Source organism: Mesoplodon mirus, assembly GCF_964341445.2.
Source record: "Mesoplodon mirus genome assembly, chromosome: 2".
Taxonomy (NCBI): domain Eukaryota; kingdom Metazoa; phylum Chordata; class Mammalia; order Artiodactyla; family Ziphiidae; genus Mesoplodon; species Mesoplodon mirus.
In genome coordinates, this window is record NC_138977.1 from 145904866 (window position 1) to 145919117 (window position 14252).

The 14252-nt window shown below is 39.8% G+C and overlaps 1 protein-coding gene across 6 annotated transcripts in view; it reads right to left on the reverse strand.

Annotated features, from left to right (window-relative positions):
* Nucleotides 1-14252, reverse strand: part of METTL14 (methyltransferase 14, N6-adenosine-methyltransferase non-catalytic subunit) — a 68927-nt gene that overhangs the window by 25613 nt on the left and 29062 nt on the right. For 4 of the 6 annotated variants that reach the window (XR_014291523.1, XR_014291524.1, XR_014291525.1 and 1 more), the window contains exon 11: nucleotides 1046-11316. Coding sequence is in view for 2 of the 6 variants with exons in the window: in XM_082600432.1 (XP_082456558.1) it covers nucleotides 11012-11316 (305 nt within the window). In the remaining 4 variants the exon portion in view is untranslated. Of the gene's footprint in view, nucleotides 1-1045; nucleotides 11317-14252 lie in introns of those variants that run through there. The other 2 variants (XM_082600432.1, XM_082600431.1) reach the window with 1 other exon arrangement.

A 14252-nucleotide genomic window follows, 5' to 3' on the forward strand; every position in this document is an offset into this window, starting at 1 on the left:
AGTAAGCTATAATCTTGAGCTCCTATTTACCATGCATATCTGCCTTGCTTTTTGGACAAGGCCAAATAATCCCTCCACCTATGCAGCTTATCTGAATCATAGTCAACATGATTACATCAAAAACCAATCCTTGGGGCTTCCCTGGTGGCGCAGTGGTTGAGAGTCCGTCTGCCGATGCAGGGGACACGGGTTCATGCCCCGGTCTGGGAGGATCCCACATGACGCGGAGAGGCTGGGCCCGTGAGCCATGGCCACTGAGCCTGCGCGTCCAGAGCCTGTGCTCCGCAACGGGAGAGGCCACAACAGTGAGAGGCCCGCGTATCGCAAAAAAAAAAAAAAAAAAACAAACACCAATCCTTTACTTAATATGAAAGTATGTACCTACCCAGCTGTCTTGAAAAGCATAAACTTATAAAATGACAGCAAATTCTGTAAGACATTTAAGCAATTACCTTGGAAATTTAACCAGCATAAACTACTAAACTGGGCATCTCTGAACAAAACCGCGTGTGACGTTTTGTCCTCTGCTTTAAAAAGACAAAGAAAACAAAAAGAACATGCAAAAAAGGTAGAATAATGATGTATTCTTTTATGACATTAACAACTGTAATTATAAACTAAAAACTTGTGCAGATGTGGAACTCTATAAAAGGTGTGACAACACAGGCCTATACCTCCACATTTTCTCCACTGGACAGATGCATAAATGGCTGCGGTAACATCACTGTATTCAACTTTAAAGTATTAGTCCATGTCTGCACTTATTTGTGTGTTCCAAAGTGTACCAACTACATAACTTGTTTTCAAAGGTGATGGTTTCTGTCCTAATCAAGTAAATGTTTTTCTTCAAGTAAATGTTTTTCTTCAAGTAAATTTGGTCACACAGTATTTAGAAGCCTGAATTTAAAACATGCATGCAGTATTTAGCTAGCCAAATTAATTTTTAAAAATTTTAGTTCTATGAAAGGAAAATATAAGCAAAGGACACCAAACTATATTAATTGCCAACATCTAGGGAGATTTCACATGAACATTTCAGACTTACCGTCTTCCTTCTGTGGTGACAATTAGTTGGAGCTGAGTAGTGATGTCCGCCTTACCTAGGGAATGAGGTCTCTCCCCATCTCTCTCTCAGATCTCCATGGCCCTGAGATCAAGTCAGTGGCTATTTAGTAAGGGGCTCTGTGCTGCTCCACTTTTCTTAGAGAGGAGCTGAGAAAACCCACCAATGTGGGAAAACAGCACAGACAAAAGGGAGAAAGTAAATGAGTGTAAGTAAATATTCCCACATTAAGTATGCAAATATGTCTAAAAAAGAATTATTCCACTATAAAACAAACTCATGGCTTGCTTCACTGATTTATATTACATGCTTAGTTCCTATATGTGTTTTACATCATTGACTTTGATTTCAATTTTTTAGAAGTATTTTTGGAAAAAACCTACCTTATCTGATTTCACTGTTTATTAGCACCTCCAGTTAGAGGCAAGAACTGTAGCACATACTTAAACTGATCATTTTGACATTTTGCCCAATTCTAGGAAAAGGGCTTACTGTAAATGAACATCTAGATTAAACGACGTAGTATTTTCTCTGTGCATTGTAGCTAGTAATGTTTATATTTGAGTAATTGACTGGGGACTCTGAGAGCAGAAGCAATGTAACTTTTTCAGAAATGGAGTCTTCGATGGGCTCAATTTGCTGGATTAATGTTCTAACACTCTGGTGAGTCCCAGATTTATAGCTTCAAAACTGATGGCATATACTTGAGACCCAAGCTGGACAATTCAGTCCCTATCACTAAACATCAAAGACAGGATAATGCTAAAAGTCCTACATAGACTCCAAGATTCAGGATTGTTCTAAGAATGGCCTTTCTTATAAGCAAAGTCTTATGTTTTTAATAGCTCACAAAAATATGAAACACTTTCAGATCAAGGACTACTATTCAGAATGAATCCCAACTGGGCCATCATTTTGTCAAGTTAATAAAAATTATATTAAATCGGTAAATCTGTAACTATACTTCAAAGACCAAATCTTATGTTCTCAAATTCAGGATGAAAATAGTACAGGTTTTAAAATAAGCTGCTGTAACTAATCAGAACATCGTAATTTAGCAATGGGTTGAGTATTTTAAGAGACATGAAAAAGAATCATTCCTACTAACAGTCATGACACACGACTCTCAGCTATCAACAGCACACTCAAACTCACAAGCATCCTACCATTACGACTCCGTCAACTTAAAATGGAACTATGGCATAACGCTTACTCAGTTTTCGAATAAGAGAGACATGTACTGACAGTTTAAGTTTCCACATTTATGAGCTAAGCACTCATAGGTGGCTCTTCTACTTACCAAAGTATCAGCAGTATACTGCTGGTACAGTACTGATCCACTCCAACTCTGGATATGTGACCTGCCTGCCAAGTCAGACTTGATCCCGTTCCCCAGCTTGACACCTCTTGCACTGTGCTGTCTCAATCCACACTTAAGACTGACATCTCTACAATTCCTTGGTCTAAACTGCTGCAGCAGTATTTGGGTATGATATTCCCCACCACGAACTCTATCCTAACTGACATCATCAACCTGCTCCCCTTTTCTATTCTACACAGTGAGGAAAAGTCAAAAAGTACTTTGGGCCTCCTAATCTCCATCCTCTGAAAGGAGACAGGTAACAGGGAAAACTGTTGCCAATGAAAATAAACATCAACATTTGGCTTAGAATACCTAGAACTGTAATTATGTATAATACTAGGAATGCTGATCTTAAAATTTTTAAACTAAAAAAGTTTAGGATTATTACAGAGTTACTGGTTTCAATCCTCCATAAGGAATTAGTAAATAAAGCAACTAAAAATCATTTTTGGTGATCCCTAGATGATTCTGTGACATATAAAAATGATCAATATAAATAGATGACCAAAAGTCAGAAGAGGTCAGAGTAACTGAGTTTTCATTGGAAACCTTTCCTCAATGAATGAAGATCTATTGTAAAACTGATACCCCAACCTTTACTGAAAGTGAAGCATAGCAAAACTAGTAGGTCAATTCCATCCCCTGTTATAAAAATGCCCATTACATTGTCAAAGGGAAATTCTTGGCCTTGCTTTTTTTTCCCTAACACCTACTATTTTCTTATTTACTCTATTCTAAATATGGTGGGCTGTGGCTCCTTTTAACTTTCAATCTACAAAAAAAGCCATTCATAACTCTCTGTAAGATGACATTATGATACAGGTCTCACAGATGACTAGACTAGCTAAGCACCAGAAATGCTGCGTCCCTTGGCTAGGCCCAGGGCATGCACCAGACTACAGTCCTGTTTAAAGAAGGGAGTCACTCCCTAGCTGATATTTCTAAGGACCTACACTGGGCAACTGGAGCATATCTTTTTTTTTTTTTTTTTTTAATACAGCAGGTTCTTATTAGTCATCAATTTTATACACATCACTGTATACATGTCAATCCCAATCTCCCAATTCATCACACCACCACCACCACCAGCACCACCACCCCCGCTTTCCCCCCCTTGGTGTCCACACGTTTGTTCTCTACATCTGTGTCTCAATTTCTGCCCTGAAAACCGGTTCATCTGTACCATTTTTCTAGGTTCCACATATGTGCGTTAATATGTTTTTCTCTTTCTGACTTAATTCACTCTGTATGACAGTCTCTAGATACATCCATGTCTCAAATGACCCAATTTCGTTCCTTTTTACGGCTGAGTAATATTCTATCCCATATATGAACCACATTTTCTTTATCCATTTGTCTGTCGATGGGCATTTAGGTTGCTTCCATGACCTGGCTATTGTAAATAGTGCTGCAATGAACATTGGGGTGCGTGTGTCTGTTTGAATTGTGGTTTTCTCTGGGTATATGCCCAGTAGTGGGATTCCTGGAGTGTATGGGAATTCTATTTTTAGTTTTTTAAGGAACATCCATACTGTTCTCCATAGTGGCTGTATCAGTTTACATTCCCACCAACAGTGCAAGAGGGTTCCCTTTGCTCCACACCCTCTCCAGCATTTGTTGTTTGTAGATTTTCTGATGATGAGCATTCTAACTCGTGTGAGGTGATCTCATTGTAGTTTCTGTTTGCATTTCTTTAATAATTAGTGATGTTGTGCAGCTTGTCATGTGCTTTTTGGCCATCTGTATGACTTCTTTGGAGAAATGTCTATTTAGGTCTTCTGCCCATTTTTGTTTTTTGTTTTTGTGGTAGGCGGGCCTCTCACTGTTGTGGCCTCTCCCCTTGCGGAGCACAGGCTCCGGACGCGCAGGCTCAGCGGCCATGGCTCATGGGCCCAGCCGCTCCGCGGCATGTGGGATCTTCCCAGACCGGGGCACAAACCCGTGTCCCCTGCATCGGCAGGCGGACTCTCAACCACTGTGCCACCAGGGAAGCCCCTTCTGCCCATTTTTGGTTTGGGTTGTTTTTTTAATATCAAGCTGCATGAGCTGTTTATATATTTTGGAGATTAATCCTTTGTCCATTGATTCGTTTGTAAATATTTTCTCCCATTTTGAGGGGTCTTTTTGTCTTGTTTAGGGTTTCCTTTGCTGTGCAAAAGCTTTTAAGTTTCATTAGGTCCCATTTGTTTACTGTTGTTTCTATTTCCATTTCTCTCAGAGGTGGGTCAAAAAAGATCTTGCTGTGATTTATGTCAAAGAGTGTTCTTCCTATGTTTTCCTCTAAGAGTTTTATAGTGTCCAGTCTTACATTTAGGTCTCAAATCCATTTGGAGTTTATTTTTGTGTATGGTGTTAGGGAGTGTTCTAATTTCATTCTTCTACATGTAGCTGTCCAGTTTTCCCAGCACCACTTATTGAAGAGACTGCCTTTTCACCATTGTATATCCTTGCCTCCTTTGTCATACATTAGTTGACCATAGGTGCATGGGTTTACCTCTGGGCTTTCTATCTTGTACCATTGATCTATGTTTCTGTTTTTGTGCTAGTACCATATTGCCTTGATTACTGTAGCTTTGTAATATAGTCTGAAGTAAGGGAGTCTGATTCCTCCAGCTCCGTTGTTTGCCCTCAAGACTGCTTTGGCTATTCGGGGTCTTTTGTGTCTCCATACAAATTTTAAGATTTTTTGTTCTAGTTCTGTCAAAAATGCCATTGGTAACTTGATAGGGATTGCATTGAATCTGTAGATTGCTTTGGGTAGTACATTTTCACAATATTGATTCTTCCAATCCAAGAACATGGTATATCTGTTGGTATCATCTTTAATTTCTTTCATCAGTGTCTTAAAGTTTTCTGCATATAGGTCTTTTGTCTCCCTAGGTAGGTTTATTCCTAGGTATTTTATTCTTTTTGTTGCAGTGATAAATGGGAGTGTTTCCTTAATCTCTCAGATATTTCATCATTAGTATATAAGAATGCAAGAGGCTTCTGTATTTTGTATCCTGCAACTTTACGAAATTCCTTGATTAGGTCTAGTAGTTTTCTGGTAGCATCTTTAGGATTCTCTATGTATAGTATGTCATCTGCAAACAGTGACAGTTTCACTTCTTTTCCAATTTGGATTCCTTTTATTTATTTTTCTTCTCTGATTGCCATGGCTAGGACTTCCAAAACTATGTTGAATAATAGCGGTGAGAGTGGACATCCTTGTCTTGTTCCTGATCTTACAGGAAATGCTTTCAGTTTTTCACCATTGAGAATGATGTTTGCTGTGGGTTTGTCATATATGGCCTTTATTATGTTGAGGTACGTTGTTACCTCTATGCCCACTTTCTGGAGACTTTTTATCGTAAGTGGGTGTTGAATTTTGTCAAAAGCTTTTTCGGCATCTATTGAGATGATCATATGGTTTTGATTCCTCAATTTGTTAATATGGTGTATCATATTGATTTGCATATATTGAAGGATCCTTGCATCCCTGGGATAAATCCCACTTGATCATGGTGTATGATCCTTTTAATGTGTTGTTGGATTCTGTTTCCTAGTATTTTGTTGAGGATTTTTGCATCTATATTCATCAGAGATATTGGTCTGTAATTTTCTTTTTGTAGTATCTTTGTCTGGTTTTGGTATCAGGGTGATGGTGGCCTCATAGAATGAGTTTGGGAGTGTTCTTTCCTCTGCAATTTTTTGGAAGAGTTTAAGAAGCATGGGTGTTAGCTCTTCTCTAAATGTTTGATAGAATTCACCTGTGAAGCCATCTGGTCCTGGACTTTTGTTTGATGGAAGATTTTTAATCACATTTTCAATTTCATTACTTGTGATTGGTCTGTTCATATTTTCTATTTCTTCCTGGTTCAGTCTTGGAAGGTTATACCTTTCTAAGAATTTGTCCATTTCTTCCAGGTTGTCCATTTTATTGGCATAGAGTTGCCTGTAGTAGTCTCTTAGGATGCTTTGTATTTCTGTGGCGTCTGTGGTAACTTCTTTTTCATTTCTAATTTTATTGACTTGAGTCCTCTCCCTCTTTTTCTTAATGCATCTGGCTAATGGTTTATCAATTTTATCTTCTCAAAGAACCAGCTTTTAGTTTTACTGATCTTTGCTATTGTTTTCATTGTTTCTATTTCATTTATTTCTGCTCTGATCTTTGTGATTTCTTTCCTTCTGATAATTTTGGGTTTTGTTTGTTCTTGTTTCTCTAGTTCCTTTAGGTGTAAGGTTAAATTATTTGAGATTTTTCTTGTTTCTTGAGGTAGGCTTGTATAGTTATAAACTTCCCTTAGAACTGCTTTTGCTGCATCCCATAGGTTTTGGATTGTCGTGTTTTCATTGTCGTTTGTCTCTAGGTATTTTTTGATTTCCTCTTTGATTTCTTCAGTGATCTCTTGGTTATTTAGTAACGCAGTGTTTAGCCTCCATGTGTTTGTGTTTTTTACGTTCTTTCCCCTGTAATTCATTTCTAATCTCATAGTGGTGTGGTCAGAAAAGATGCTTGGTATGATTTCAATTTTCTTAAATTTACTGAGGCTTGATTTGTGACCCACGAAGTGATCTCTCCTGGAGAATATTCCATGCGCACTTGAGAAGAAAGTGTAATCTGCTGTTTTTGGATGGAATGTCCTCTAAATATCAATTAAATCTATCTGGTCTATTGTGTCATTTAAAGCTTGTGTTTTCTTATTTATTTTCATTTTGGATGATCTATCCATTGGTGTAAGTGAGGTATTAAAGTCCCCCACTATTATTGTGTTACTGTAGATTTCCTCTTTTACAGCTGTTGGCAGTTGCTGTATGTATTGAGGTGCTCCTATGTTGGGTGCATATATAATTGTTACATCTTCTTCTTGGATTGATCCCTTGATCATTATGTAGTGTCTTTCCTTGGCTCTTGTAACCTTCTTTATTTTAAAGTCTATTTTATCTGATATGAGTACTGCTACCCCAGCTTTCTTTTGATTTCCATTTGCATGGAATATCTTTTTCCATCCCCTCACTTTCAGTCTGTATGTGTCCCTAGGTCTGAAGTGGGTCTCTTGTCGACAGCATATGGGTCTTGTTTTTGTATCCATTCAGCAAGCCTGTGTCATTTGGTTGGAGCATTTAATCCATTCACCTTCAAGGTAATTATCGATATGTATGTTCCTATGACCATTTTCTTGTTTTGGGTTTTTTCAGGTCCTCTTCTTCTCGTGTTTCCCACTTAGAGAAGTTCCTTTAGCATTTGTTGTAGAGCTGGTTTGGTGGTGCTGAATTCTCTTACCTTTTGATTGTCTGTAAAGCTTTTGATTTCTCCATCGAATCTGAATGTGATCCTTGCCAGGTAAACATGGTTGTAGGTTCTTCTATCACTTCAAGTATATCATACCACTCCCTTCTGGCTTGTAGAGTTTCTGCTGAGAAATCAGCTGTTAACCTTATGGGAGTTCCCTTGTATGTTATTTGTTGTTTTTCCCTTGCTGCTTTCAATAATTTTTCTTTGTCTTTAATTGTTGCCAATTTGATTACTATGTGTCTCAGCGTGTTTCTCCTGTTTGGGACTTGCTCCCCTTCCTGGACTTGGGTGGCTATTTCCTTTCCCATGTTAGGGAAGTTTTTGACTATAGGCTCTTCAAATATTTTCTCGGGTCCTTTCTCTCTTCTCCTTCTGGGACCCCAATAATGCAAACGTTGTTGCGTTTAATGTTGTCCCAGAGGTCTCTGAGGCTGTTTTCATTTCTTTTCATTCTTTTTTCTTTATTCTGTTCTGCAGCAGTGAATTCCACCATTCTGTCTTCCAGGTCACTTATCCGTTCTTCTGCCTCAATTCTTCTGCTATTGATTCCTTCTAGTGTAGTTTTCATTTCAGTTACTGTGTTGTTCACCTGTTCTTTAATTCTTCTAGGTCTTTGTTAAACAGTTCTTGCATCTTCTCCATCTTTGCCTCCATTGTTTTTCCGAGGTCCTAGATCATCTTCACTGTCACTATTCTTTTTCTGGAAGGTTGCCTATCTCTACTTCATTTAGTTGTTTTTCTGAGGTTTTATCTTGTTCCTTCATCTGGTACATAGACCTCTGCCTTTTCATCTTGTCTGTGAATGTGGTTTTTGTTCCACAGGCTGCAGGATTGCAGTTCTTGCTTCTGCTGTCTGTCCTCTAGTGGATGAGGCTATCTAGAGGCCTGTGCAGTTTCCTGATGGGAGGGACTGGTGGTGGGTAGAGCTGGGTGTTGCTCTGGTGGGCAGAGCTCAGTAAAACTTTAGTCCGCTTGTCTGCTGACGGGTGGGGCTGGGTTCCCTCCCTGTTCGTTGTTTGGCCTGAGGTGACCCAACACTGGATCCTTCCCAGCTCTTTGGTGGGGCTAATGGCGGACTCTGGGAGGGCTCACACCAAGGAGTACTTCCCAGAACTTCTGCTGCCAGTGTCCTTGTCCCCACAGTGAAAGAGTCACCCCCTGCCTCTGCAGGAGACCCTCCAACACTAGCAGGTAGGTCTGGTTCATTCTCCCCTGGGTTCACTGCTCCTTCCCCTGGGTCCCGATGCACACACTACTTTGTGTGTGCCCTCCAAGAGTGGAGCCTCTGTTTCCCCCAGTCTTATCGAAGTCCTGCAATCAAATCCCACTAGCCTTCAAAGTCTGATTCTCTACGAATTCCTCCTCCTGTTGCCAGACCCCCAGGTTGGGAAGCCTGATGTGGGGCTCAGAACCTTCACTCCAGTGGGTGGACTTTTGTGGTATAAGTGTTCTCCAGTCTGTGAGTCACCCACCCAGCAGTTACAGGATTTGATTTTGCTGTGATTGCACCCCTCCTACCATCTCACTGTGGCTTCTCTGTTGTCTTTGGATGTGCGATATCTTTTTTGGTGAGTTCCAGAGTCTTTCTGTCGATAACTGTCCAGCAGCTAGTTGTGATTCTGGTGTTCTCACAAGAGGGAGTGAAAGCACATCCTTCTCCGCCATCTTGGTTCAGCCTCAAGACCAGTATCTCTGTCTTCTTCGTTCCCAGGTCAACTCTGACAAATACAGTTCTACCTCTAGGTAAGTTTTAATCACTAAAGTTTAAAATGTACCATCATTTGAGTAAAAATTCTAACCAAGAGTTCCACATCATATCTACATCAAGAAAAGCGTTAGTCAAATGCTATCTGTATTAGAAAGCACTAACATGTTGAACATGTTAAATTCATCAGGCTTTTAAGGATCTCAAGCCTATTTCTGTAATTCAGTCCCTATCTTCAAACTGAGTCTTTAGTAAATACAACAAAACCTCATTTTATGAGCCAATGAAAAGCACAGAACGGCTACTCACAGACCAAGAGAATAATCTCATCTTAGGTCAGTCCTTTTTCATTTGGTAACAATGACAATTTCACTCACAGAAAAGAGACTCCCAAATTTCAAAGGTTTAAAGTTTCATTAGAAAAATCATACACAAAATAAAAAATAGATTTATCAAGAACAATAATGGCATTATTTCATTCAGCAAATTCATTTAAAACATGGGTTACAGTACAGAAAGAGAAATGACAACATAAAGTCTCACACAACTAACTGATCTGGGAAACCAGTCCCTTAAAAGGCAACTGCAGTTCCATTTTCCAAGCTCTCTTCTTAAGTTGAGGGTCTTCTGTAATTTGGTTTTACATTAAGTTTTCTCCATAACAAGTTTAAACATGCATGTCATTTCCTCAACACCAAGTACTTTATTTCCCAAAATGTTTAAACCAAGTACCTGATAACCAGATGTCTCTGTTGCGTCCAATTCTTTTATTTTGTTAAGGAATATGAAACTGCTTTGAAAGTCAATCCAAGATCAAGTCCATACCAAAGTTCTAGCACTTGGATGTTTGTCCTTGTTTGTTTTTTAGGAAGTATTGTTAACAGTCATCAGTAGCTGCACAACTGAGATTATAATGAGTATTTTTTTTTCTCTTTGTAAAGTCTGCCTACTAGGTTCTACCTCTTACCTTCCCACCCCTGGGAGCTCCACCTCCCCAGTCAGATTTAGATTTGGGAGGATGTGATTTTGTTCCAAGTCTCTCAACTTCTTCTGTGGTCAAATTATATGAGTTTAAGATTTTTCATAAAGAAAGAAAAAATAAGTCTCTTTTCATTGTTTCAACAAGAAAATATTAAAAGCCTAAGAGAAGTTTACCATCCGTCCCAACTTCATTCCATCAAGGCTGTCAGACAGCTTCCCATTTACTGTGACAGCAGTGGCAGGATGCCCGTTATCAACTACTGTCAGCACTAGTATGATACTCCAGATTGGGTCTTTTTTCACTGCTCACTTTACTTCTAAAAAGCAAAAGCCTTTGTAATTAGTTGAAATCTATCAGAATAAATTCCATCTCTGAAAGTGAAAGTATTTGTGTTGTTCCATTCTGTTCGGCTACATGCACATGACAAGACAGGATGACTCACTTATTCTGGACAAAACCAGACAGTGACAACTGCAAGGGAGGTTGGCTAAAATATTCCTGCAGCTTGGAGAAACTAAAGCAAAGTGCAAGTTGGAACAGAGTTCTAAACAACGTCTCCCAGTTGAAATTCAAACTATCAGAAAGAAGGTGAAGGGGCATTAATAGGATCACTGTCCTAAAAACTATCGAGGTGGAAAGCCACCTCTGTGTGCTCCTCCACGGCCCCCCCTGAAACCACCTCTTTCTCCTCGGAAGTTAGATCGATTTCTTTCTCGCCCGCGGCCAGCAGAAGTTCCACCTCTTCCTCCTCCTCTGGGAGCTCCACCTCCCCGATCAGATTTAGATTTGGGAGGAGGTGATTTTGGTCGAAGTCTCTCAATTTCTTCTGTACATCCAGTCAAATAGGAATTCGGGGTACTGAAGTAGGATGCATACGTTTCTGCATTGTAGTTGCTATTTGTAAGAGTTGGTCCAACTGTAAGCCAGCCTGAAATGGAGGGAAAAGAGATTATCCTTTCTTTTTCTTTTTTTCAGTTCTCTCTTATTGATCCTTTAGGAGCTATTTCAAATCTCCAATGCATTCTTTTTCTCACTGTTGTGGCCTCACCTGTTGCGGAGCACAGGCTCCGGACGCGCAGGCTCTGCGGCATGGCTCACAGGCCCAGCCGCTCCGTGGCATGTGGGATCTTCCCGGACCAGGGCACAAACCTGTGTCCCCTGCATCAGCAGGCGGACTCTCAACCACTGCGCCACCAGGGAAGCCCCTCCAATGCATTCTTAAGGGTGTCCCAATCACTCACCCAATATTGATATTTTTTACAGAACACATGGCATTTAATCATGGTCATAAAGATTTCATATGTATATATCCTGTTTCTCCTCCTAGACTGTAACTTTTATAATATAACTTCTTACATTGTCTCCACCCATATTTCACATTCTGTGAGAACAGCACTTAGAAAAAAAAATATTACACACTATACTGAGTTAGGGCTTAGTGAAAATTTAATAAATTTTATATCACCTTCCTACTTGTAGAAATGATACAACAGTTTTCTGATTAACATCCTGAAACTAACTTTTACCTCTACTCTTCCCAACCACAACATTAACCCAGCTGATAGGTCTCAGGAATTCAACCACGACCATGCTGCTCCTATTCATTCCCATCTTTCCATTTCTATTGCCACCCTTAAATTTTAGTATTTATTTTTCTATATTAGGGGCTATTCCCCTAACACATGTAACAGACATACATATAAACTGTAATGATCTCCCAACCTCTCCTCCCTTTAAAAGTGGAAAGCCTAAAGCAAAGCTTAAACTATGTTCCTTCCCTACACAACCTTCTGGGCTTTCCACAAAGCCCAAACTTATAAACATGGAATCTGAAGTCTTATACAATGAGGTGTGAACTAGCTTTCCCATCACATTGCTCATTAATGCTTTTCATGACACCTTCACTTGAGTAAAAACAATGAACTGCTACAGTTAACTGTTTGTGTACTGATCTGTTACTTTTCCTATCCTGTCAACCTGCTGAAAATTCCTCCTTCCACATCCACTTCAAATATATATCTTATATGAAATTAATTTTCTCTCAGAATTTCCATTGCACTTTACATTTCTATGGGTAAAAAGGTATTTTGGTCAACTACATTGCTAGACAACTCTGCTTATAATAGGGATTTTTTTTTTTTTTTTGTGGTACGCCGGCCTCTCACTGTTCTGGCCTCTCCCGTTGCAGAGCACAGGCTCCGGACGCACAGGCTCAGCGGCCATGGCTCACGGGCCCAGCTGCTCTGCGGCATGTGGGATCCTCCTGGACCGTGGCACGAACCCGTTTCCCCTGCATCGGCAGGGGAACTCTCAACCACTCTGCCACCAGGGAAGCCCAGGGATGGTTTCTTTTTTATTACATTGTATCTGGAATGGGAGGAACTACGAATTAACTGTAAATGCCTGAGAGAGACACCATGCTTCAAGGTTTCCTGGGTGTGGTTATTCTTGCTCATTAGGACAGGTTGAGGAATCTCTAAGAATCAGGTTCTTCGGGCTTCCCCGGTGGCACAGTGGTTGAGAATCCGCCTGCCAATGCAGGGGACACAGGTTCAATCCCTGGACCGGGAAGATCCCACATGCCACGGAGCAACTAAGCTCGTGTGCCACAACTACTGAGCCTGTGCTCTAGAGCCCGTGAGCCACAAGTACTGAGCCCACGTGCCGCAACTACTGAAGCCTGCGCGCCTAGAGCCCTTGCTCCACAATGAGAGAAGCCACTGCAATGAGAAGCCCCCGCTCGCCACAACTAGAGAAAGCCTGAACACGGCAACAAAGACCCAACACAGCCATAAATAAATAAATAAAATTTAAAAAAAGAATCAGGTTCTTCATAGGTTCACACTATTCTGCCCTATCATTGTGAAGATTATTTCTTAGAATATTAGGTCCAGTATAAAATGCTATAAAATGAAAATATTTTACTAGGATCATATTCTAAAATATAGTAGCCATTTTTGTACAAAATTTTGTTCAGCATTTAAAAAAATCATCAGTATCTAACAGTGCACAGATAACTAAGATCTGTAATATATGAAGAAAAAATGACAGATAAATCAGATTGTGCCTTTTATGTCTCATCTAGTAGATACCACCCTGATAAGTAGAGAAGTACCTAATCAGATGAAAGAGTACACTGCACACCTATATGGTCTCACTGACAACTGAATCTATGAGACTTTTACTTGCTCCCTTCTGGTTTGTTTTTTGGCACGTATGTTGTGTTATGAAACACAACACACAAGCAAGAGAAAAGAAAGGAGAAAATTTAAAGATTTAATAAAAATAGTTAATATTGCCTCTTTCATGCTATATTGCCTCTTACATAATAAATAAGACATGTAAATCTTTACAGAGTAAACTGCAAGGGACTCCACCTCCCACCCACAAATTCTTCATTGCAATAGCATTTTATTACAACTTCTAAAGGAATTACTAAGACCCAAGTAAGTTTAAATTAGCCTGGCTTCAGCATATACGACACATATAGCAATTTTTAAACCTTTTAAAGCAATAGTGAAGAGTACTCCTATGGTATATGTGATAAATAGCTTTGACTACCTCCTTGAGGAAGAAGTGCACTTGAGGATTCAACCCAAATAAATTAAGGCCCCTTGAACAGACTTACCTCAATTGCTCCTACTATTATTTACATGGTTAACCTCCAACTACCTACAATTTCCCCAAGCAGATATTCCTTCTTAATTTTGTTTTACTAAAGCCAATACTAAAATCATTTTTGCAGGACTTCCCTGGTGGCGCAGTGGTTAAGATTCTGCACTCCCAATGCAGGGGGCCTAGTCTAGTCAGGGAACTAGATCCCACATGCACGCCACAACTAAGAGTTCACATGCCACAACTAAG